This window comes from Struthio camelus, chromosome 21, assembly GCF_040807025.1.
Source record: "Struthio camelus isolate bStrCam1 chromosome 21, bStrCam1.hap1, whole genome shotgun sequence".
NCBI classification, from domain to species: domain Eukaryota; kingdom Metazoa; phylum Chordata; class Aves; order Struthioniformes; family Struthionidae; genus Struthio; species Struthio camelus.
The window spans coordinates 4,212,382-4,236,624 of record NC_090962.1 but is presented as its reverse complement, the minus strand read 5'-3'; the positions used below and the strand labels follow the sequence as shown (position 1 = coordinate 4,236,624).

The window sequence follows — 24,243 nt, the reverse complement described above, 5'->3', positions numbered from 1 at the left end:
TTAGAGTTACTCACAATTGCTAAAGCTAGATACAATTGTCATTCTCTTCCAGGAGTAACTCAGCAGCCCTTACAGGTTAGGCAGAGTTCATTAACTCTGTACTGCAAAAAATCATTATCCACTGCATATTCATCAGCTTCTGAGCTCTGGGATAAGTAACAGAACCATTTCAAGTCCTGACATGATTAGTTATCAAACTGAAGTAGGGTGTTTCTCATCCTCACCCCTACAGTCACTGTCACCACAGTTAATGTGTGCCATTCCACTTTCTGACTGCCTGTCAGTGGGACCTCAGAGCTGTCACATCCTGCACTTGTTAGAAATCCTATAGGCTTTATTAGATGAAAGAACACCTGTTTCAATGTATAGTGTATGCTTAACACTTTTTGGGAGGGTCTTCTTGCCCCTTCCTGTCCTTACACATCTCGCTAGACCTTGCAGTCTGTCAGTCTCCCATAGCCCTCCCAAGCTGTCCATGTAGATAGCTGGAATGATTTGTGCTCAGTTCATGGCAGAGCTGAGATCAGTCTGGGTGACAGATCTGAGACAGCCCTCTGAAGCAGAGGTCTACCAAGTAAGTAAACAACATTTAGCATTTACTGACAGGGCGGATTGGAGAGTTCCCTTCTACCACATATTTTATTACATTTCCTCTGTTTTCCCATTTAATATACCATGGCATCTGCCATTAGGTAAAGTAAGCAATAATTTCTGAATTGCTTTAATATAGTGCCCCATACCAGTTTAAGTGTTCTCTTACCTTACTGTATTTTCTTCTCTAGCAGCTGTATCACTCGATGTGCATTTTATGGAGAAGATACCTGATCATCTGAAGTTTCTCAATTTCCAATTTTGCAGCTAGTTCTAGCACCTTTGAAGTGGAGCCTGATGAAGCCAGGTCTAAAGAGAATACAACATGTCGTGAGGCATGCCCTGAAGAAAAACAGCCAGAAGAAGAGACACCAGAAGTACCACAGGGGCCAAGACCATATTTTTATATTGGTGGATCTAATGGAGCTGGGCTGTAAGTAGATCCTCTCAGGAGACTCCTATGGACAGTAGTATGGCTTCATATAAAGTTATGCTATGTTATCCACCAGTGCTCAGCATCAAATCATTTTCTTTTGACTTGGTGTCTTTTTGGAGGGATACACCTGAGTGCTACAAATGATTTAAAGATAATTCACCTAGGAAGTGCCCCCTGGAAGGCCACGTGGTGAAGTAGCTAACTGTTACATCTATGTAGAGAAACTAAATACTTCCATTTGTTTAATGAAAGTTTATTTGTTGGGGCTGTTCAGAAGTTACCTAGCTACACCATGTAATAAATTTGCAAGCATCACTGCTAGAGCTAGGAACCACTGTTGTTGATCAGCACTCTGCTGTGCTAAATGCAAAAGTAGTAAAGAAGAGATTTCTGCCTGAGAAAAATGCCAGATACTAAGATCCATCATCCATTCCTTTCTGAGTGGATATTCCTTCCAGAATATCAACATCCTTCTCTAGGTGCGATCACCAGCAAGCACCTCACAATCTCTTCTGTAAACAGCACTTTCCTTGCTATGTTTTCAAAACTACAACATAACAACTACAAACAGCTTTTTCTATTGCTGCCTGTCATCTCTCCCTGAGCTCCTCAGCAGAGAAGCTCCCTACTAAGACTGGACCATAATGCACAACATTTCTATTCCATGGATACCACTTGCATCCTAATTGAAATAACCCTGCTGAAGTGGTACCAGCCCTCATTAAAGAAGCTGAATCACAATATCCTTAGATCCTCAGTTACTCCCACCTCCCTCTGAAGTTCAGAACAGCAAGCCCACTAGCAGCCATTCTAATTAACTTGTTTCCTACCCTGTCTCCCTAGCTGAGGGCTCATGGGTGTGTTAGGTCAGCTTCCCAGGTTAAATTGTTAGGAGTTCAAGGGATCTGAGCTAACCAAGTCTTCATTAATAGAAAGGAGGCTATTTTGCTATTTTGTTTTCCATATGCAGCGTGAGCATCTACTGCCAGAGAAGAGGCTGGCAGCGTATCTATGACAACAGAAGAGAGGATTACACACTGAAATGGTGTGAGACCAAGTGCCCAGAGACCTATTACCACTTCAAAGAAGGTAGAGGTGTCAGTGGGCCTTGAGTGGGAGAGGGTAATGAGGAAAAACTTGGGAATGCTGGACTTGTGACTCCAGACTAGTTCACCTGCAGGGTAGGTGAAACAGGTTACATCAACTTCTTGGCAGATCTCAGAGGGGAGGTCAGAGCTGGATTGTTATGGTGATTAAAGAAAGGGTTTTAGAGTAGAGAACAGCTTTAGGAGAAAAGACACCCCAGTAATTAACTAACCATAGTGAAATGAGCTATAGAGAGATTTAAACACAAAGCATCATAATCATTTTTGGAACACAGTCCTATCTCTTTGGATTTGAGCACACAGGCTCCAATAGGACTGAAACAGCACTGTAGCTGGAACAACATACAGCCCACTTGACACCTCTCAGGTACTGGTCTAGTCCTCATACACAGAGAATGCCAAAGGGCAGACACGCTGACACCCTCTTTCAGGCAATTAGAGAGCAGGAACCTTTCCTATGCAGTGCACTTGTGGAGAGAAGCAAAGTAAGCTCAAGATGGGCAACCCCTTACATCCTGAGCTCAGCTACCTCTAGCCAGGGTGAACAGAGTCCCTAAAAGCCAAACTACTCCAGTATATTGGCAGCCATCTTCTGGAATTGCACTCTACCCATCATCTCTTCAGTGCATCCTCACTTCACAGGTCCCAGCCAGTTCTCCCACCAGACGTGAGCCAGGCCTTGGGCCGGTTCTTTTACTCTCAGGACACGGCCAAGGCCTGTGCCCCTGGCAAGCCTCAGCATCATCGCATACAGCTTTGGGCTGTGACAGAGGGAGCAGGTTAACACTTCCCTGCCAGTCCACACACAACAGTTCCCCATCCTCTCCTGCCAGATCTGATGGCAATGTGCTGTCAAGGCTGTACCATTGCAGTAGTGCCCCTACTATATGGTGGTGTACATGGGCTGTGCTTCAATGAAGTTCTGTAGCTGGGATGGTCTGAGGGTAGCATACAGGCAGCACCTTTGGAGAGGACAAGGAGTCTGCTGCTTCAGGATGCCCCATCATGTGGGACTTTTCCCCTACAAGGCTGAACATAAACACATTTACAAGTACTTTCATTGCTCTGTGAGTCATCACTACTGCCTTAAGGCAAACTGGGGAAAGTCAACAGTGACAAGGTTAGCTTCATCCCTCAGATTCTGTTACATGGAACAAGAAGGACAAGAGTTTTTTTGTTCGTTTTGTTTTGTTTTGTTTTCCTCATACAGGTGAACAGCTTCTCTACCAGATTCCCAACAACAGAATCCTCACCACTAAAATAGGTCTTTTAAGCTGCCTAAGAGAACAAGAGCGGGTGATGAACAAGGTCAGCCGGAGCTCTAATTACAAGTAAGAACTCTAATTACTTTGAACCTTGAGCAGAAACATACGTCAACAGGAAGAAAGCGTGCATAAATACAGGACCAGTTTCTTTTGGATGCATAACAGTGCAGCATACAAGCCATAAGGGGTTTTATTTCTTTCTTATCTACTAGAAAAAATACTTTTTTTCTAGAAGGTCATACATCAGAGAAAGAAATTCTTCTTTAATATGCCTGAAGTTGTAGGACTGCCTGGTCCTCAAAGATAGCAATCTTAGTAATTCTCCTCTTTTGGAGTATATCCCCCTACTGCAAAGGCTAGTACCTCCTGTGGCATAGATAACGTAAATGTAAGAGAAGCTTATTGTCATTTCTGCTCCAATATTTTTGACTTGCCAAAAAAACAAACCACAATCCTACACCATGGCTACCTGAAGCCATCCAATTACTTTTCAGAAAACTGAGCATATGAAGAACATCTCAAGGCTAACATAAATTCTTCAAAGCTTAAGGAATCAGGTGGTTCTTCAAGTGCACAAGGAAAACACCAACAAACACACAACTGTACAGAGGAAGGAAACAAGCCATTTCTCAAATCCCTACTTGCAGCCATCCTTCCTGAAAGTACCAGGAGAATGAATGTGTTGGACAGGGGTTTCAGCTTGTGTTTTGTTCGCCCCACAGGTTACTGAAGATGGAAGAATTCTTCCCAGAATCTTTTCGTTTGGACTTAAAAGATGAAAGAGATGCCTTTTTTGAGCTTTGCAAAGGTGAATGGTCTTGATCATGCTAGCAATCAATTTAAACAGCTATGTGATCCTCTGAAAAATTCATAAAAATATATACAGTAACAATCATTGATGTCTTTGCTGCCCAGATATGTCTCAATGTGTGCATGTATACATACACACATGCACATATATATATATATACACACATTCAGAATCACAGAATGGTGGAGGTTGGAAGGGACCTCTGGAGATCATCTAGTCCAACCTACTGAAGCAGGGTCATCTAGAGCACATTGCCCAGGATCGCGTCCAGGCGCGTTTTGAATATCTCCAACAAAGGAGACTCTACAACTGCTCAGATGAGCAGTTTTCAGAGCCCACTAATTGGCACACCAGTGTTTCATGCCATACAATAGGCTTTCTTTCTACAGAAGAACAGATTTGGATCTGCAAACCAACTTGCTCTAACCAAGGACGAGGAATTTTCCTGCTTAAAAATCAGGCTGCTGTCAACACCCTTCAAGCCAAGCTCCATAGCACTGAGGAAGACCTCAACAAGAAGGTGCCATGCAAGGCTCCACAGGCAAGAATAGTACAGAGGTAGGGACCAAAGCCTAAGAATTCATGTGCAAGCAGTGTCCTTGGTTAAGCCACACTGGCCTCAAGGAGTTGAATCGTTCCATAAGTATTTAATGTGGTTATACCATACCTTCTGAACGGCCTATGAGAAGTTTTCATTTTGTGGGAGAGAGGCTATTTCTCTAGATAGTCTATCTTGCATCCACGCTTCTGTCATTTCAAGGTAGATCTTTACTATCAGAAAGATCTGAGATCATTGCCTGGAAATTTTAGAATGAAATCAGAAGACCAAATGTTATAGTTCTGTGCACGACAAAAGCCTTGTGCAAAGCCATTTAAATTAGGTAATATCTCAACCTCTCATACAATGCTAGCATTTTACAAATGTACAGCTGCAGCATCTGCTCCATGCAATCTAGTAATGACTCCCAAATATCTGCTTTAGTCTGCCTCATTGCCATGAAAGTCAAGACCTCAAACAACAAACCACTATTGAAGGAGCTCCTGGCTAACTGTCACTAGACTATTTTGCTTGTTTTGGTTTTTATTCCTTGAGGATGTTGCAGCTAGAAGCTTTCAGGGCAAATATTCTCTGGTTCTCTGGTGACCAGACATTACCTTCCTCCTTACGCATCTGCCAGGACATTTGGGTCAAAACCATGCAGGTTCTCTTCATATAACATATTTCCTCTCAACCATGCTAGAATGTTTTGTGCAGTATCAGTAAAACAGCAAAGGGGAGGGAAAATGAAGCAGTAGAAGTCATGAGACCAGTTTCAGCTCCTGAAAGTTACTGTCTCATTGCTACACAACTGACTTAACTTCTCTTTGCCTCAGTGCCCCCTCCTACTTGAGGGAGATGTTATAAATAAATCACTTCAGTGCTTTGAGATGAATGGATAAAACTTTCAAACAGAAATGCAAAAAAATATTTTTCATTATTTATTGTAGGAGCTGCTGTTCCCAGATGCTTTTGATTCTGTCTTTGTTACGCACAGCAATCTTTTGCCTAGGCCTATAAGGGCACTCTGAACTTCATGGTGCTCATGCAACAGAGCATGACATCACCTGGCATTTTCATGACATGTCAACAATCACAATGCAATATGCTAGTGACATGCTGTAATACTGTTGTGGCAAAAGCACCTCTTGCCACATGGTGATCATATCATGTCCCAGCATAACAGTAATACTTATTTTCCCCACCCTCCAACATTTTTCTACTATGACTTGGCATATTTATCCTGCATGAGAACACACTACACAGTAGCCTTTCCAAGAGTCTCCCAAGACAAAGCAAGCAACATTTGCTGCTTACCTTCATCCAAATATTTCCTTTCATAACAAAGGAATGGCAGGCCTGACTGAAATATGTAAAAGAGCTTTATAAAATAGCAAATTAGAATGATGACCTGCAAGGGTATCTGCAATAAGCTGCATTGTGTTTATGCAGCAGTCAGAATATGGAGCAAAACAACTGCCTGACAAAATCAGATGAGGGGCCAAGTTAGACCAGTATATGGTCTTTGACGCCGACCACCAGTAGTACCAGGGGAAGAAGATGCTGGAGCTTATCTTAGATCTCATCTTGATTTGTAATAGCGAGGAACCAGCTGAAAAACGAGGTTCCATGTTCCTTTGAAAACTGTTGTTACCACTGATTGTTTTAACAGCATATCCTTGTTATTTATATAAGCATCCAGCAACCTTTGAAGATAAAGGAAAATAATTCCCAGGCAACATCACTGTGGCAATAAAAGTAATGTTGCTCTGCGAAGTGCTCTTTGTGTTCAAACATAAACTTTGTATATTCTCCAGTAAATATTAGTAAATCTTTAATTACCTCCCACTCCAGAGACTAGGAACAGCTTCTATTCCACTTCATAGAATCGGTTCTTGGCATTTATATTACTCTCCTACAAGCGCCCTCTGCTGCCACTCACCGAAAAAAAAAAAAAGAGAGAGAAAAATAAGGAGAAATCGATTTGTTCCATGGTGTAAAATGAACAGGCTATGTGGTTTTGTGCAAACTTTGAACTGCCATGCATTATGGCTGCTTGTTGATGCCACGTCTTGCACTTCTGCTCTGACAGGTATATTCACCAGCCTCTGCTCCTAGAAGGCAAGAAGTTTGATGTCCGGTCCTACCTCCTCATTGCCTGCACAGCACCATACGTATTATTTTTTGCCCAAGGTTATGTCCGGTTGACCTGTACCAATTATGATGCCACTTCAGATGATCTGACTGTTCATCTGACAAATCAGGTAAGCTAGAAACAAAGCTGTTCAGCTAATCTGTGAGATCTGCGGCTAACCATCCTGGACACTGACCAGATTTAAGTCTATAGAGACCTGTTTCTGCTCATAGGCTAGTAAATGGTTGATCTAGAGAAGTGTTGCTCAGGAGTCACTCTAAGTGCACTTAGTTCAGAAGAAGGTAGGGGGCTGACAGAGATGGGAAGCAAAAAAGACTTTTGAAAGCCTGAAGATGTGCTTCGTGCATGCAAAGTCCACACACCCATGAAATAGATATGGACTTATAGTCAGTCATGGCAGCAAGGCTGAATAGAAAGAATACTGGATCAGGTTCGGTCCTCTGCCATAGACCAATTCTGTGCTTATGCTGACACAATTCTTTCCCTAGACCTCTTTCTTGCCATTATGCTCTCATGTATCTGTAGACCATAAGCTGCTTCAGACAAGAAACCTTTGCTTGTGGCTACCCAGCACATCATCCTTAAATCTCCATCCTTGCTTGCCTTGCTTATCAAATGAGAGCTAGGCACCTATGTTCTGGCTTATACCCCCTTCCTTCTTTTGTCAAATTTGTCTCCACAAAATAGAAGCTCTCCTCATTTAAACCTGCCTGAGTTTTTTGATTCATATGAGGCTCTTCAGTTATTAGAACTGGCCCTGCTGAAACAGAACAAAAAAGATCAGAAGGAAGAAAATGGTTTTGTTTGAAAGCCATTTTCTCCTCCCAGTATGCTGCTCTGTTCTGAGAACTAGCAAAATACCTATCAGAGAGACATATCAGGCAAACCCACTTTAGTTCTTGTTGGAGTTTTATGACTCCTGTAGAAGCGCAGTTCAGGACAGAAGATTATTGCTGCTTCCTGCAATATATGCTATTATCAGTATGCCACTTGTTTTCCTGGAATAGTTTGTTTGCTCAACTAGAGGGCCATCCACAGGGGAACTCAGGTGCTCAGGTGCTCAGCTCCCACGGCACAACTGATATTAAACAAGGGACAGATGTTTATTAGAACTTAAATTATCTAGGATCCTGCTGGGAGGAGGGAAACAAAATTTACCTTTACTTGAGCAGCTGGTAATAGAATAGACTTTTTCAAATTACAGTTGATTCTGCCCTCGTTCCCTTCCTACCCTTCCCTCCTGCTGGGAGCCAGCCACTTTCCTCCTTTATTTCCAAAAGACAAGACAAGAGGCCCTGGAGACAGCATCGCTAATCAGAGGCTTTCTATCTCAAAGTGACTGTGCCACAGATGTAGTTGCAGTCTACCCGAGCCGTTTTACAGGGAAAGGGGACTTGCCTTGATTGAACAGGGTAAACATCCCACTACCAGTAAGTTCCAGCTGACTCAGGGCTTAATGAGACAGTGGAAGAGAGAAGCCCTCCCCCTGGTTTCCTCGGGGAATACATGCATGTATTTCTCCCAGACATACATTTCTTAACTCCTCCCCACTAGTCAGGTAGACACTGCCTCTAGTGGGATTTACTTTAGAGAACATCATTAGGCTATGACTTGAAAGCACCTCTCCCTGTCTGCCAGGCTCTGATTCAGAGATGCCGTACATAGATACACACAGAGGGAGATAGAGAGAAATGGCTGTTTTAACAGAGACCCTGGGTAACTGTCTCCACAATGTGGGTTAGGTTCACTTCTGCCTGTGGCAGATACAGTGCTTACAGTGACTCCCAGGGCACTGGCAGTCAGCATATTAGCTCAGGTTTAGCTCTGCTGACTAGGGGCTCTATTCTTTCCACATTTATAACTTGGTCCTGAGGTTCTTCCCAACTCCAGATGCGTGGAACAACTCAAGGTAGCTGGATGTCTGCTGTGCAAGCTGGTTCCTAGTTACTCTTCGCTGCTGGCAATCTAATCCTCCCTTTGCTCTGTTTCCCTATTTATCAGTACATGCAGAAGAAGAACCCCCTGTACAGCCAACTGAAAGAGGAGACAGTTTGGCGGATGGAGCACTTCAACAGCTACGTTAATGAGAAGTTCAGAAAAGCCAACGGCCTCCCCAAGGACTGGGTTCTCACTGTGTTTACTGTGAGTGCATGCAAGCATATGGTGTGCCAGTCTGCCTAATTAGAGGGGCTGGAATGTGGAGCAACCCTTCAATTCACTGGAGCCCCCCAGGAAACACATGTGCTGAGTGAGAAGGTAGTGATGGTCCCATGGTAACTATTTACCTGCAGATGATCAACACAGAAGTCAAGACACAAAGAGTATAATTTTAGTGGTTTAAAAAAAAAAAAAAAAAACTCAAATTTTCAACAAAGCTTAGGTGAGCTGCTTTGATGGTGTTTTTTTTTTGTTTTGTTTTTCCATTGTGCTCATTTCAGTTAGCACTTTATGGGGAGACCTGCTGAGAAAGAGAGAGTATGAGTATAAATACTAGCTATAAAAATACTAGTATGCTATTCACATTCCTGGCCCAATGCTATGGTCCTTTAGGGAAAAATAAGGTACACATTAGAGAGCTCTCAAGCCTGATGGGTCTCAGCCTGAAAAAGAGACTACACTTTGAGCGGTCCGTTCTTGTCTGGCTTGGTCTCTCTCTTCACTTTCCCTCTCATTTTGCCTGGTGAAAGTCTTGTCAGGGCCTGAGATTCTCTCTTGTTATGGAGGAGAGATGAGGATACTCTACAGGCTTGATTTCCTACCATCTTTCTGTCTCACAGAGGAAACACAGTGAAGAAATTATCTGAGTCCCTGAGACTCTGCCACTCATTACTCTGAGTATAACGATGCAGCAGTTTTGTATGTGACTTGCTGTGATGAAATGAAAGGGGCAGAGGACAGTTTTCTGAGGTTTTTGGTAATGTTGTAATTTAAAGCCAAATTCAAAGAAAATTAAGAAGCTAAAAACTTTGTTAAAATTATTTGCAGTTTAGAAAAAGAGCTCAAAAGCAAACGTAGTTGAGTTTGCTAAAAGTTTCTCAGATCAGAAACTTTTTGGCCAAGCTTATGTTATGACTTTAGGCAGAAATTCTCAAGCATGCATTTCAGCTCCAAATTCAGCGAAACGTGGTATCACCCACTACAAGTTGCTGTAACTCACCAAGCTTCTTTAAATCACTATGTCTAGTGCAGCTGTGAGGGATTGTGAGTCATCACCATCAGAAATGGCTGTGTTCAAATTATGTCTAGTTGCTACCTGTAGGAGTAAATGAAAGAGCACTGCTAAGGATTCTGCAAAGGACTAATTCTGAGAAAGGAACATAGACTGAGATTTCTCCATGCACCACCACTGTGGTCTGGAGATCTGGAGGTCAAGAAGGGGCTCCAATCAACCCAAAACGAGCAGACATGCGGTCTGCAAAAAGCAACATCCTCCCAAATCTAGAGAGGGCTCTGCTGGAGGCAGAGGAGGAAGAAACGTCCCTAAATCAAGAGGAGATCTATGACTTACAGCAACTCCCATGCCCTTGACGTTTGAACTGATCAGCTGCCACTGTTCTCTGTCTCTCAGAAAAGGATGCAGCAGATCATGATGCAGTGCTTCCTGGCAGCCAAACTGAAACTGGAGCGCAAACTGGGCTACTTCGATCTCATCGGCTGTGACTTTTTAATTGATGAAAACTTTAAGGTAATGAGTACAATACTGTCAGATACTGGGTATAATATTAGCCAGATATCTAATAAAAGCAGTGTAGCATGCTTGACAGGCTCTGGTGCAAAGAATTAAATAGAGCCTTCATTGAGTCAACTGTGAAGTACAGGCTGCTTTTTTTCTCCAGCTCTAAGACGTGGCATCTGTACAGCCTATCCATTCACTGCACAGAGCAATCCTGGCATTAACAGTTCCGAATGGGAAGAAAAGCCCTTACTGCAGCTGAAACTGTTCTGTGCAGAAATTTCACAGGAAAGTAGAGTTCATAGCAATAAGGATGGGAATTTTAATGCCTGCTCAGTTTTCTCGCTCCCCAAAAACCAAACAGGCTTGATAATCAGCCAGCGTAAGTCAGTGTGTAATGCCTCTAACGTCACATGAAGTATACTGATTTACACAAGATGAGTATCTATCAGTGCAGCAACAAAGAACTCGCCCTATCACCATAACGAAGCATCAGTCATTATCGATTCAGATGTCGGCATCAGAATCTCTGTGTTTGCTATATATACTTTTACCATTTAGCACTATGCCAGCCTCACTGAGTTCATAACGTGCTGGAATCACAGCTCAAACTCATAAAGAGTGAATGAAAAACAGACAAGAAAAGCCAGAAGAAAGGGAAATGATCAATACTGTGATTGTGCTTCTTTCAGTGCAACACAGTTCTTCAAAACCACCTGGCCTAAACACAACAGAAAGCCATCTGGCTGATTCTGCTGTTGCTAAAGCAGAAAGAAACTCAAACATATTCCAGGAAAGGGCAGTGGGAACAGCAAACCCTATGAAAGAATGGAAATAATGTATGCAGCCCAGGGTAAGGCACCCAAACAATAGCCTCCTTTGTACAGGAAGTCAATGGCAAGGGAGAGTAAATGGCAAAGACATAGAAACTGGCGCTTCTCAAATTTCAGCAGCATTTGTCTTTTGCAATGTTGGCATGCAAAGCTCTGGCTGTGTAAACCTTAAGTAGAATAGGAGATCCAATGTCACTCTATTGTGGCAGTCCCTACCTGACTAGCTAAAAACTTTAGCTCAGCTTCAGTGAAAACATAGCATTTAGAGACTTACACCCCCATGTGTGTTATGTATGGAGAAATAACCAAAACATGTTTCTTTATGAGTATGATCTATAAGAACGATGCAGATTTCTACACTGAGAAACTAGAAGCTTAAAAAATAAAAAACATAGCTGTGATGGAGTCAGCTGGAACCTGGCAAGTTGGAACCTGGAACCTCTGAGAGAGAGTAAAGCGTGAATTTAGGCATTTATTTAGTATAGGTTTGTGTTTGTTTTCTTGCCCTTATTGGGAAGCAATAAACCTGAGGTTTTTTGTTTGTTTGTTTGTTTGTTTTGATGCATTAGTGCATCAAGAGACACTTTTCTGAGGATACACAAGTTAGAGGTAGCGTACCACAGCAGGACGCAGGACTGAACGCTTCAACCCACAGTTAACACTGCTCTGTGTAGCAGACTCCCAGTCCTCTGCGGGCTGATATTACAACTCCTGATCTGGCATGCTGTCCTCTCCATCTCTAACACACAATGGCCTTATTCTCCCTTTCATTCTGTTTGACAACATACTCAGAATCTACTTTACACTGATTTAACATGGTCTTGTGTTCAGTCCTATAGCTCATCATTACCTCCGTCTTCCCTCTTTTTCTGAGATAAAATGCCCCCACGATCACTTCCCAATAATTCTTAAAAGCTCTACAGCATCCTGATTTAGTCTTTGGAAGGCATTTTTCTGCCTCGGAGTTCTCAGGCACGCAGACTGGGAAAGCAGGGCCTGTTGAGAAACCACAGCTTATGTAGGTTAAGAAAAGAAGAAAGTACTTTTAAGAGAGAAATAGACAAAAGTGAGAGATATGGTTTTATTATTGTTGTTGGAGTAGAAGGTTTTTTTTTTTTTTTTGGTATTCTGGAGCTTCCTTGTGGTGCATTGTAAATGTCAGTACACAGCTTTAGATAGTGTTATTTAAATGCTCAGGGAAGCTCTTTTCAGAAAGCATTGCATCAGCCATGCAAGAGAGTTTCTTTCCAAAAGGATCCTGGTAAAATTGATGTGTACATTTTTAAACAGCCTAAAGGGATTCGGCTATCCAGCCATTAGAGAGCAGATTGCAACGCAGTTAAGCCATTGGTCAATTTATGGTAAACGTACATAAATGAAGGTGACGCTCAAATCCCTAGTTAAGGCAGGTCACGTTCCCTTGGTTTGAATGACATGGCTGCTCATTCACCCCAAGAGTATGAGGTCCCAAGGGGATACTGCAGAACTGATGTGCCCACTCCTGATTACAAAATGCCTGATACAGATGCCTGATTACAAAAATCTGATAAAAGCCTGTTAAGACTGAGGGGGAAAAAAGGGCCCCACTGGCTTAGCCTGGGGTCTCCATTATTGCTAAGTGGGTCCCTTGTAGGGAGGCCTGCTAAAGGGGTTTCAACATCTGAAGACCCCCACCATTTGGTTTGTGACTGTGCATGCAGTCCAGGACACGTCCAGGACACAGAACAAGCTATTTCTCTTACTACTTCAGACCGGTATTCCAGTGCTGCTTAAAGCTCCAGTCACAAGTCAGACTGCCAGGACACCTGCTGCTACACAAACACAGAACAAGACAGCCCTGCTGCGGAGAGCTTTGGGCTTTGAAGATGATTTAGAGCCAACCTTTTTAAGTACTGGTTCTGATGTAGATAGCTATATACAAAATAAGGCTCCACCAATCTCTCTTCAAAACGGCAAAGCATGACAATTATTTGTGGTTACTGCAAAGGCCAGTATTTCTTCATTAATTATACTAACTGTTATAAACATTTTACTCTAAATGTTATCACAGCAGGTTGTTTTGTGTATGCTCATGTGTGGGTGCAGCTTATAAACAGATGCATTCACACTCTGTCAGGTTTTGTGCACTGAGTATGAAGTTCACTTATCTAGGACTGCATCCCACAGGTCCTTGAACTTAAGGGATATAGTTCTATAGTCTTGGCCAGGCCTGCCAGTTGGCTGCTTGCAGAACAAGGGCTACCAAGGGAAGAAAAAGGTTATGGGCTGGGTGACCTATGTGGTGTTTTACAACAAATACAAGATTTACAAAGGCAAAACAAAAGAAAGACTCCAGAACAAGCACAGAGTAATGCCTTAAGCTTAGGGATGACTACCGCCACTTACAGGTTTGGTGTGGGAGGTAGTAAGTAGTAAAGCCCCTGGAAACCATGTAACATGGTGGGGTAGAGTGAGTTGCATATACCACAGGAAAGCTAGACTACCTATAGACTGTTTGGTCCATCATGAGACAGGTAGACCCATTAGAATCAAGCAGAAAGGATGATAGAAGAGAACGCTTCTAATTCTGAAAGGTTCAGTTGAAAAAACACTAACAACAAACCCCGAACACTTAGGGTGGGTATTTTCCTTCTTTTCTGCAGTTTGCTTATTAAATAATTAGCACCTAAATAACTGCTTATATCTTCAAGACACTTAACCAACATCAGCTAATTAATTGTCAAACACCCCTCCTGCCTAGTTAAACGGGATTAATTCTCATTGAGGCATAATGCATCTAAGAGGCAGAAGTCAAACAAGTAAAGAAGCAAATTGGCACCCTTTTCAGCACCAAAATACTACCTAGATTTTCAAGAGTGAAGCATACAGATCCGATTGATAATTTGCTCTTTATTTAATTGGGCATTCAGCAAGGATAAGAAACAGCTTTTCAAAAGTGTTTTAGGTGCCAAAAGAAACAGTAAAATGCCTGTGAGGATTTTCAGAAGTACTCTTTAATTCTCACTGAGTTCACTGGAAGTCAAGCACTTAACCTGCTTACAAAAATCCTTCTATATACCTAACACCATCCTTTGTTAATTAATACCTATGAAAATTGTTCTACATGTGAATTATCTAGAGCCACAAAGAAAATCGCTGTCAGGAATGAAAATTAAAATTAAGCTCATAAATTCCAGTCTCACACTACTTATAGCATATTTTCTCCATGAACAAACTAAAATGAGACAACTGGCGGATAATGAGATAGCACATTGCAGCTTTCAGAGTACAAAGCATCACAAAAAACTTCAACTATAAAGTAACTGGATAAATGGATAAAGGACCATCAGGTCTCATGGGTATGGTTAGACGTAGGCTGTTCTACTGATGTCAAAGGGAGAACACCTATCAAAATGTGGTGTGAAAAAGTGCATATTGCTAATATGTATGTTGAACACATCTCTGATTACAGCCTCAGCAGGGGGTTCTCATTCTGTCTTCGCTTTCGAGACACTTGGAGTCTCTAGAAGATTGAACTGATGTCCTCGCCCTCCCTGAGGCCCCCAGCAGGATGTTTAGCTTCCACCTGGCCAGCTCCAGCACACAAAGGCCCATACATTTAAATGAACTTGATAACAGAGAGCAACAGAACCAAACTCTGACCCAGTCATGCATTTCCGGTACACTGAAAAGTCTTACCTCTGTCCATATCGGCAGTGCAAGGACCTCTAAGACAGGTCCTATGGTGTCTGTTAGCTGCCATATCAACATGTGACAGAGCCAAGTCACATTATTTAATACTCCTTTCAAAGACCCTGAGCTGCTGCAGTGCAGATGACTCTGTTGCAAGGGGACTAGAATAGCAACTAAAATGGCTGAAAATAAAAAGCATTCAGCAGATGCTAATTCTGCAGCCAGCTTTACACAAAGAAGAAATGAGACCTCTGATCCTGGTGTGAGGTAGTTAGAGGCTGCAGTCTGGCATGCTGTCCAAGAACCTATAGAAAAATCTTACTATTCAAAGTTGTTAAGCCTACCTATGATGTCTTGACAGAGCTAGTTTAGGATGTGACAGAACATGCAGTTGTACCAGCAGGCTGCAGGGAGCGGTAACCTCTTCACCCAGCTGAAAAGCATCCAGAGCAGCACTTCTGACCATAGCCAAAGAGCGCTCAATATTGTTCTCATCACTTGAAAAGCCTAAAGAGAAAGGAGAGTCCATGGTTAGGAAGTCAGAGAGACTTGTTCTAGGGTTTTTTTGTTTTTGGTTTTTTTTTCATTTTGTCATATATTTGCCAGGAAATTTTGAGCAAGGCACCTGCAAGCCAGGTGCAGGGAGAAGGTCAGGTGTTCACAACTTCTATATAAGTCTCCCATGAAAGTTAGGGATATTCATACCTTAATGGATCTGGGCCTTATTTTCTCTGCTCTTCCCAAAATAGAACAAATGGTATTTCTTTACCTCCCCTGGCTGCTGTCAGGTTAAGAACATTTAAAGACTATGAAATGCTCAGATACAACAATAATGGAGAATGTAGAAGATGGACAACATAATAGATGTGAACACAGAGAGCTTTCCTCCTCCTGTTTGTCAGTTCTATTTGTTTAGAAGCAGAAGAAACCAAAAACTAATCACGCCGGTTATGAGGGTTCATTGATTTTGTCTGTCAGCACAAAATCTTACGAACTTATGATAGGAAAAAGGACGTTTATGGAGCAAAAGAATAAACGTTTGCCAAGAAATAGGAACGTACCTTCACTGCCCTCTATTGGCATCTGCAAAGCAGTTCTTTCGAGCAGCTGTCCCCATTCTCCTCTGAAAACCAAAAACAGACAACATTTCATCGTCCTGGCTTATCAGTCTTTTCATTTGCTTCAATAAAATAAGTATTTCAAGAAAGCGGAAATTATTGGTGTATTTTATTCTTAGAAAAATAAAGTGCCAAAGTGAAGGCTATCGTACCGCCAAAGTCTTCCTAACGCCTAGCTTTCTTTTCACAGGGATTTACAGGTAAACACATTGCTGTTTCAGAAAAAAATAATCATTTTTCTTACATGGCAAGTGACCAGGAGTAAAATTCTCTTGGGCCTGTTATATGATTAAGTAACCTTCCTCACAAAATGCTGAATGATGCCTACATGTTTTATATACAAGTTGCAGCACCATATGGTTGGAGGCAGAAAGTGAATAGATGAATTTCTCTCACTGCAAGGAGCAAAAATAATAAACAGAATCGTATGCAAGTCAGTTGTATGGCTGGACACAGATTTGTAGCTGCACTATCACATTATGTAGCTCGTAGCCTCAGACTGTGGCATTTCAAAAGGAAACAGAGATGAAATTAGTCTAAATATGCAAAATTAGCATCTTATATGGCTTTCTAGCTGACACTAAAACTTATCCAGGAAATCAAGGCCAAGGGTTCACTGAAAACTCAATGATATGTTTGCTTAGTTCTGATCCCAAGTCCACTTCAAATCAAAATATGATTCCTAGCTTCCTTATATGTTTATTTCATGTTATTCAAAAAATGCAACTAGAGACTGCTGTGGAAATTGGTATATTAAGGGAGACAGTGCCTTTACACATCTATATAGCAGAAGAGTTAATCTGAAGGGTATCAGCTAGAGACACAAAATGATATGTAGCGTTGTTCTCAAGTTAGTTCAATAAAGGTGGTGTTAACCACTGCAAATAGCTCTCTTGGTTTAACAAATATTTATGAACTTCAGGAAACCTCAGAAGAACTTTTTGTTGTTGCTGGGTTTTGGGGTAGGGGTTTGTTTTAATTATTATTATTATTGTAATGAAACGTCAGGTTTTGCATAGTTCATCCAGTCCTTACGAAAAGTCCGTCCTGCCTGCACACTAGATTATGAGATTTTGTTGGGCTTTTTTAGTACTCCTACCTCCCAAGGTATTCAGTAAGTCTGTAAAAAGGCATTGCTATGACTCGGCGGAGATCAAATCTGATTTACAAGTTTCTGACTGGCACTTGTCTTTCCTAGGTATGGCTTCTGGAGATGAATGCAAATCCAGCGTTGCATACCAACTGCAAAGTCTTGAGAGACATCATTCCTACTGTAGTCTATGAGAGTCTTGGTAAGTGAACAAGTCATAGGGTGACTAGTAGTAGATAACCATGTCCATCGCTTGCCAAAGGAAAGACTCTTGTTGATACCATGTTGTTGCTCCAAAATAGTCTTGGAACAAAGATAAACTCAGCAGTGAGATGCAAGTGATTTAGAAGGTACTGAAAATCCTATCGTCATACAGACCTGGAAAAGTTATGGTCTTTCTAGCTATGTTCACATTAGAGAGAAAGAAGTGGTAACATCCTTTTTATAATAATTAAGATTTTTTTCCTCATATATTTAGGTGAAAAGGACTAAATCTTCATATATGACCCTAGAAAATGCACCTGCACATTTTTCTCATTCCTACTGTTTTGAATTCGCAGAAATTTAAGTAGGTTTGTACAATGTATCTTCATACAGCTATGGCAGTGCCTAGATGCCAGTGTACCAGGGAATTCTCACAAACAGAGCTAGCAGCTAGTACCTGAACTGCATGCAGACTGAAAAAATTCTTATGTAGTCTGATGTATGTTAACTAGACCTGGTCCTGCCTGGAAGTATGCATTAGATGGCCTGTCAAAGTCCCTTCCATCCCTGATTTTCTATGATTTCGCTGTATGTGTAAAAAGGAGAAATAAAGGGAGTGCCTCTATCTGCATGAAAGGTATTAGCAATAGTCTACCCATGCTTACATAGATACAGTTACCTTGGTGCGCATCCATATGTGTATTTTGGGGGTGTTACTCATATCCCGTATTGCTTTGCCAACGGTTTTACAATATTTTTCTTACTTGAAATTCCTTAAAACGTTCCCAGTGGAGTTGAAGCTGGGTGAAGTGAAGGCAGGCAAAGTGGTAATAAAGTTGCTCTTAAAAAAAAAAAAAGTCTTAATAGTAGTAGGTCACAGATGTCACAGATCACAGGTTGGAAACCACTTTCCCTCACCCCTCCCTATCCTTACGCACACCACTGCCTTGTGCATACACGTGAGAGCTTGGGTATATTTTAGTGTGAGTGAGTTTAGACTGTCTCATAACTGCATCTTCTTTTCCAGATTTGGTTCTTGAGATTTTCAACAAGCGCCTCAGGGGCCAGAGTGTTTTACCTTTAGAGACACTCTGCCATTTTGTGCTTCTCTATAAGGAAGATGCTGCAGGCCCTGGCCAGAAACCCTTAAAGCTCAGAACTTGCCCATGCACGGGTAGATACCTGAGGCCATACACAGCCAGCCCCAGCCACTTTGGTCAGAACCCTGCCAAAGCACTGGAGAACTCTTCCAAGAAGCTCAGTTGCTCTGGAGAAAAGGTTGGTTTCTTGCCTAACAAGCTCTGTCAGCGAACTGTCCTAACTATCCCACATGTACAGCTCTTCAATCATCAGGGAAAACCCTGTGAACCATTACAGAGGAGGAGGGCTTTCACAAGCCCAGAAGACACAAAACGAAAATAAAAGTGAAGGCTGTATGCGCTGTGTGTGTCCTGCTGATTTTCACCTGATAGAAACAAACAAGCATCAATCTCAACTGGAAAGTTAGTAATTATCTCTGTTAGTACTTTTCTTCTGAGGAAAGCAATATTTTAACAAGCCAGCCAGAAATCATAGGAAAGTTACAGAGCATTAGATACCTGTTACTATGTTAAAACCCATCCCTTTTAAGAATAATCTTCATCTGAAAGGTGCAACCCAGAAATTGGCCAAACTTTTTACTGGGAAAGTCCTTACACACAAAGACAGGAAGAAAAGCTGCAAAGACTAAACCCAAGGCTCAACAGGGGAAATCACCTAGTTCATCCCACTTTTCCTAGCTGTACATCCAAGTCCCTCACTCATTAGATGCTCTATGCCTTGCACATTTCACCTTGCTATACGAAGGCTCTCTTTCAGTTTTCATTTGGTTGAGGTGACAGCCAAGCAGTAGCACATACTTACTGCATTAGGGCATCATCTTAGCAGAAAACAATGACGTTTGTGGACCTGGGAGAGGGGGAGGGAGGAAGGTTTAAAACCAACAGGAAATGCTTTCACATCTCAAATGCTACGAATTTAAATGAACAGAAAGTGGAGGGGTACATGCGTGTTTCCTTCCCCTCCTGCACTTTCTCTGACTGTTGTTCAAGCACATTCATGTGATCCTGTGACTGCAGCACCAGTTCTGTGGATTGAAGCAAGCACCTGCAGACAGGGGAGCCAGTGATCAAGCATGGGGTGCTGCAGTCTGAGTGCCAGGCAGGCTGGGTCTGCAGAAACAGGCCAGGATGAGATGGAGCTACTGAAGACAGGCAGGAGCAGGTAGGCAGCAGTTTTTCGGGCATACAGAAATGGCCGACCACCTCTACTCAAACAGAACAGTGCTTTTGGTGCTTGTGACTGAAATTCAATGGCTATATTTGTTTTCCAGACATGAAATGTTTTCCCTTAAAGCAAAAGCTGCATCTTCTACCCTTTTTCTAGCCAAAATGTACAATAATGCTGAGCGTCAGATACTTCTAATCCATCTGCAGCCTCCATTCATTCACAATGATCAGGGTCTGCATGCCTCATATTTTCACTTGGTGTTGTAGTTGTTAACTAAGACAGCAACACTGCTGTTGGCAGGTAGCAGTAAATCTACCTATTTCCTGCTCAGAAGTATGAACCTTGTTAACTTCAAATGATATGGCTGCTGGCTACCTGAAATCTCTCAGGCAAGACAGTAGAACAAGTCATTCCTATTTCCCTTGCTTACATAGCCTGCACTAAAGCCTGCTTTCTCCTCCTCAGTGTGTCCCTCTAGGTGGCACAGTCTTAAGACAGAGGACCAGCTTTTAAGAAACTGAGGGTAGAAACATTCCTTCCTTCCTTCCACAGATATTACCATCTCTTTCTTTTGGATGGGCAATCACAACAAACTCCTGGGGCTCTGGCAAGCGCTGCTCAGGTTTTATCAGAAACAGATGTTTTGCACCAAATTGTCACATGCCAGGGGCAGATCAGAGGCCTAAAAGGAAGCTCAAGAGGTCTTTTGTCCTGCTTTCACATCTAGAGCAGCCTCAGCTCTTCCTAAATCTTGCTTAACAGATGCTTGTCTAACCTGTCCTTGAAAGCCTCCAATGGTAAAGGTTCTGCAGCGTCCCCAGACAAACCACTGTCCCTTTCTAATAGCTAACCTATAATGTAAGACCGTTCTCTTTATCTTATCCACCGCAGACACAAACTGTTCCTCTCCTCTTACATACATGAAGATCATTATCATACCACTTCAGTAGTCTTTCCTTCAGGCCATATGTTGAGCAACATTATATACTTCCTTCCATAATTTCACTCTGTTCTAAGAAATTATTTTATTCTCTCCTTGTGTATTAAGGCAGGCACAGTGAGAATGGCCTTCATCACCCCTACATACTTTCCTGTATGACACCAGTAGAAAATTAGGAGTCTAAATGCTCTGTTGAATTTAGGCCTTAGTCTCTGCTCAATACGAAGGGAACTTTGGTGGTATGTCCCCCATTAGTTCAGGTGTTGTTATTCCTTGACACATCTGCTTTCCGGTTCTGCATCTGCTGCATTTTTTTTTTTTCTCTATAGTCTACTCAGCTGTTCCAATATTCCAGTCTTGGAATAGAATGTTCTAAAATACCCAAACTTTACGCCAGAATGCCAGAAATTAGTCTCCTGCCTGAGCATGAATTTCTTGTTTTTGTAACAACATGTGTAAGTGCTTTTCTCTGCCTTCCCATGTTTTCTTCTGTTTCAGAAAGTGGTCCATCTCAGAAGGCCAGAGTGAGGGATCCTTCCATCCTAATAATCCTGTGGCCCTAACAGAGACAGAAGACGTGAGTACGAGCAAGGTCATGCAAGCTAAGTAGAGTAGAGCGAAGAGAGATTTGTAAGTAGAGTTAGGATGAAAATCACAGGCCTATTTATCTCACCCACCATGGCACCATTCTCATGCAGTATCCCATTGCAGTAAAGTGCCAGATGCTATAACGTGCACTTTCTTTTAAAAGCAAATGACAAACAGTTCTATCCTCTTTAAGGCCTAGATATGTTTTTTCAGCTTTTTTTCCTACGAGTATACATGCTGCTTTTCTCACAGAACCTGTCATTAAGGGTCCAGGAAAGTCTTCATGGAAGGGTCAGAAGGTTCAACCCACAAGCAAATTTGTCATCGCAAGTCAGTTTTGGAATTTATCCTGGGACCACATTTTGTCCCCATTGTCAAGAGAAGATGCTCACAGAAAGGGGATGTGATTTATGCAAATTCACACAGATCGTTAAAGGCTAAAATCTCTCATTGTCTAGACTATAATAAGGCCACCCCCTCTCTCTTTTACCCAAAGTGTTATAAACTATCATCATTTGGTGCTAGTTTCCATTTTCTCACCTCTAACTCTGCTATTTCACAGGATATTCCTGGTAAGTATATAAGAAGAAATACATGCTATGGTTTGGGTTTTGTTTTTCTTTCCAGACAGAAACACTGTGGGGAAGAACACGGGAGGAACTAGTGAACTTGTTGATCATGCAGCCTATCAGTGGCTGGGAAGGAATGAATATCCACTGTCTTGGGGAAATTGTTTGGTCTTCCCTCGTTTTTCTGAGAAGTTATCACATGGAGGTAATCATTCTCATATTACAACCACCGGGTCATATGCAAGAGATTTTTCTACCTCTGGAAAAAAGTTTTAACTTTTATGACCAGTGAGATAAAAAAAAAAAAAAAAAAAAAGCTGGGGGAAATTTGGACTTCACATACTACCAGAACCACAGTCAGCTCCCAGCGCTTGACTAAGGCCATAATTTGTCCTGACCTTTGTTTTCAAGAATTACTGCAAAGACATTCAGCTTTTTTCACCACTGTCAGCACACAAGCTGAATGGATTTCATAAGCACTTCTCTGAGCTACAGGCACCTTTTCATGCATTCCCTGAGGGGGAAAAAAAATCCTCCTTTTGTCAGAAGTGTCTCTTATCCTTTTCCTGAATCATTATGGTTGTTAATTTTTTTTTTTTGTTTTGGTAACATTCAAGCCCTCTCCACGAGCATGGGAGGTGACTGATAAAATTGATGCATAGGAATTACCATTATCACTGATCTTGAAAGAATATCTAGAACTCAGAAGAGGGCACTGAGATCTATTCCAACTTTGCCATGGATTCATATCTGTTTACCTGCACATCTCAGTGTATATCTACTATATCTACCTACATATAGTCTATATATAGTCTATACCTAGTCTATATATGCACAGGAGTAAAATCTCCTTATCCCACAGGAATGCTGTGATTTGGTTCATTAGTGTTCAAAAAGCACTTTGAAAGCATTGTAGGAAAGATGGTATAGAATTCCAAGGTACTGACACAAAGCTTCAGTCACACTGTGACCTACTGCAAGACAGTCCAGCAGTTAAATATTGTATAGTTCCTATTTACCAACCGCCCATTAAAACCAGCAGCCTATCAGCATTGTGTGTACATAGAGATGTACTAAATACTGCATTAAAAAAAGAGGAGTGGAAGGTGAGGAGCTCTAGAGAAATGTTATTTCCTTCTATTTTTAAAATTTGAAATGTTTTGGAAGAAAGGTATAATTGACCTTATTTCAACAGGATATGTGTCAATGCTACATTGTGCTGTTCTCCTTCCACTTGCTGATTCTCTCAGTGGATCAGACAAAGAAGGCATTTGTTTATGAGGTAAAGCACAAGACTCTTTTTGTATCTATTGTATTCACCCTCATAACCATGACTTCCTAAATATCTCTTTGCTCATAGCTCTAGCGTGTAGAGGGCAAAAAGAGTAGTTACCTCAGCACCCTAGCAAGAGGGGGGTTCAAGAGGGAACAAACGTGCAGACCTCATCAGCCAAGGCAGGAAGACTTCACTTATTTCAGTGGGGGCTTTGGCACAATTCTCCATTTTTCAGCCTGTTTCAAAAAGGGAAGAAGCTCTGCCCCAGGGATTTGCAGCAAAAGTGCCAGATTCCATTTATATGCCTGCTTCTACGATCTAAAGTTTTACCTGGCGTCTTATAATTGAATTGATTCACCCAGGGAGAGGGACTGCAACTCTGTCCCAGTGAGCTAAGTGAACACAGCATCAACTGGGAGGTGTCAAAAGGGGTCATGAGAACAGGTGACTGCAGAGGGTTAGGAAAGGTGTGTCGGGGAGCAGACATGGTGTATCAATGAGAGAGATATCCAGAAGAGCTGCCTTCAGCACAGTAATGTCAGAAAGAGCGTCCTTGAGCTGTACAACATTGGACCAGATAAAATCTAAGTTCCTGCATTAGCTAAGAGTGGTAGAGTGGGAGGAGGACACAGAAGAGAAAAGATATCATCAATTTATATGAGAAATATGATCCAAAATACAGACTAGGGCCTCATTGTCCTGAGCATGACTGCGCTCCTCTGGCCTGTTTTGGGACATGAGGCAGGAGAGAGGCTCAAGAGGGAGAAGCTGCAAAGCAGATGAAACTCCATCTAGTTCATACAAAGCACTTTCCAACATCAGTCTCAGTCTATTGGTGGAGCTCACCCCTATACCTCAGAGCACTTTATGAAGGAGGATAGTCATTTTACAGGTGGAGAAACAGGAATAAAAGCCAGATTTCCAAAGTCTCCAGCCAGCAAGCTGAATGCCAGCCTACTAGCCTTTCTTAAAGCTAAAGGCTGGAAGGATGAGAAACTCTTAAGCCTGGCTTGAAGGAAAGCATTCTACTGTGTGTCCGAGGGTCTGCAGTGGGGCACAGAGAAGTTATTCATACCAACTGCTTTCTAACACAATTCCCCTCCATACTAG

The 24,243-nt window shown here is 42.0% G+C and overlaps 1 protein-coding gene across 10 annotated transcripts in view; it reads left to right on the top strand.

The window, feature by feature from the left end:
• TTLL10 (tubulin tyrosine ligase like 10) overlaps nucleotides 1-22,051 on the top strand; it is a 39,563-nt gene extending 17,512 nt beyond the window's left edge. For 3 of the 10 annotated variants that reach the window (XM_068916192.1, XM_068916195.1, XM_068916193.1), the window contains 10 exons: nucleotides 859-1,024; nucleotides 1,998-2,116; nucleotides 3,344-3,464; nucleotides 4,121-4,206; nucleotides 4,599-4,767; nucleotides 6,840-7,011; nucleotides 8,904-9,044; nucleotides 10,471-10,587; nucleotides 17,397-17,490; nucleotides 18,520-19,438. In XM_068916192.1, coding sequence (XP_068772293.1) covers nucleotides 859-1,024; nucleotides 1,998-2,116; nucleotides 3,344-3,464; nucleotides 4,121-4,206; nucleotides 4,599-4,767; nucleotides 6,840-7,011; nucleotides 8,904-9,044; nucleotides 10,471-10,587; nucleotides 17,397-17,490; nucleotides 18,520-18,914 — 1,580 coding nt within the window. In that variant the 3' untranslated portion in view covers nucleotides 18,915-19,438. Of the gene's footprint in view, nucleotides 1-761; nucleotides 1,025-1,997; nucleotides 2,117-3,343; nucleotides 3,465-4,120; nucleotides 4,207-4,598; nucleotides 4,768-6,839; nucleotides 7,012-8,903; nucleotides 9,045-10,470; nucleotides 10,588-17,396; nucleotides 17,491-18,519; nucleotides 19,439-19,609; nucleotides 21,145-21,198; nucleotides 21,278-21,915 lie in introns of those variants that run through there. The other 7 variants (XM_068916197.1, XM_068916200.1, XM_068916198.1 and 4 more) reach the window with 5 other exon arrangements.
• Nucleotides 22,052-24,243: the final 2,192 nt, after the last annotated feature.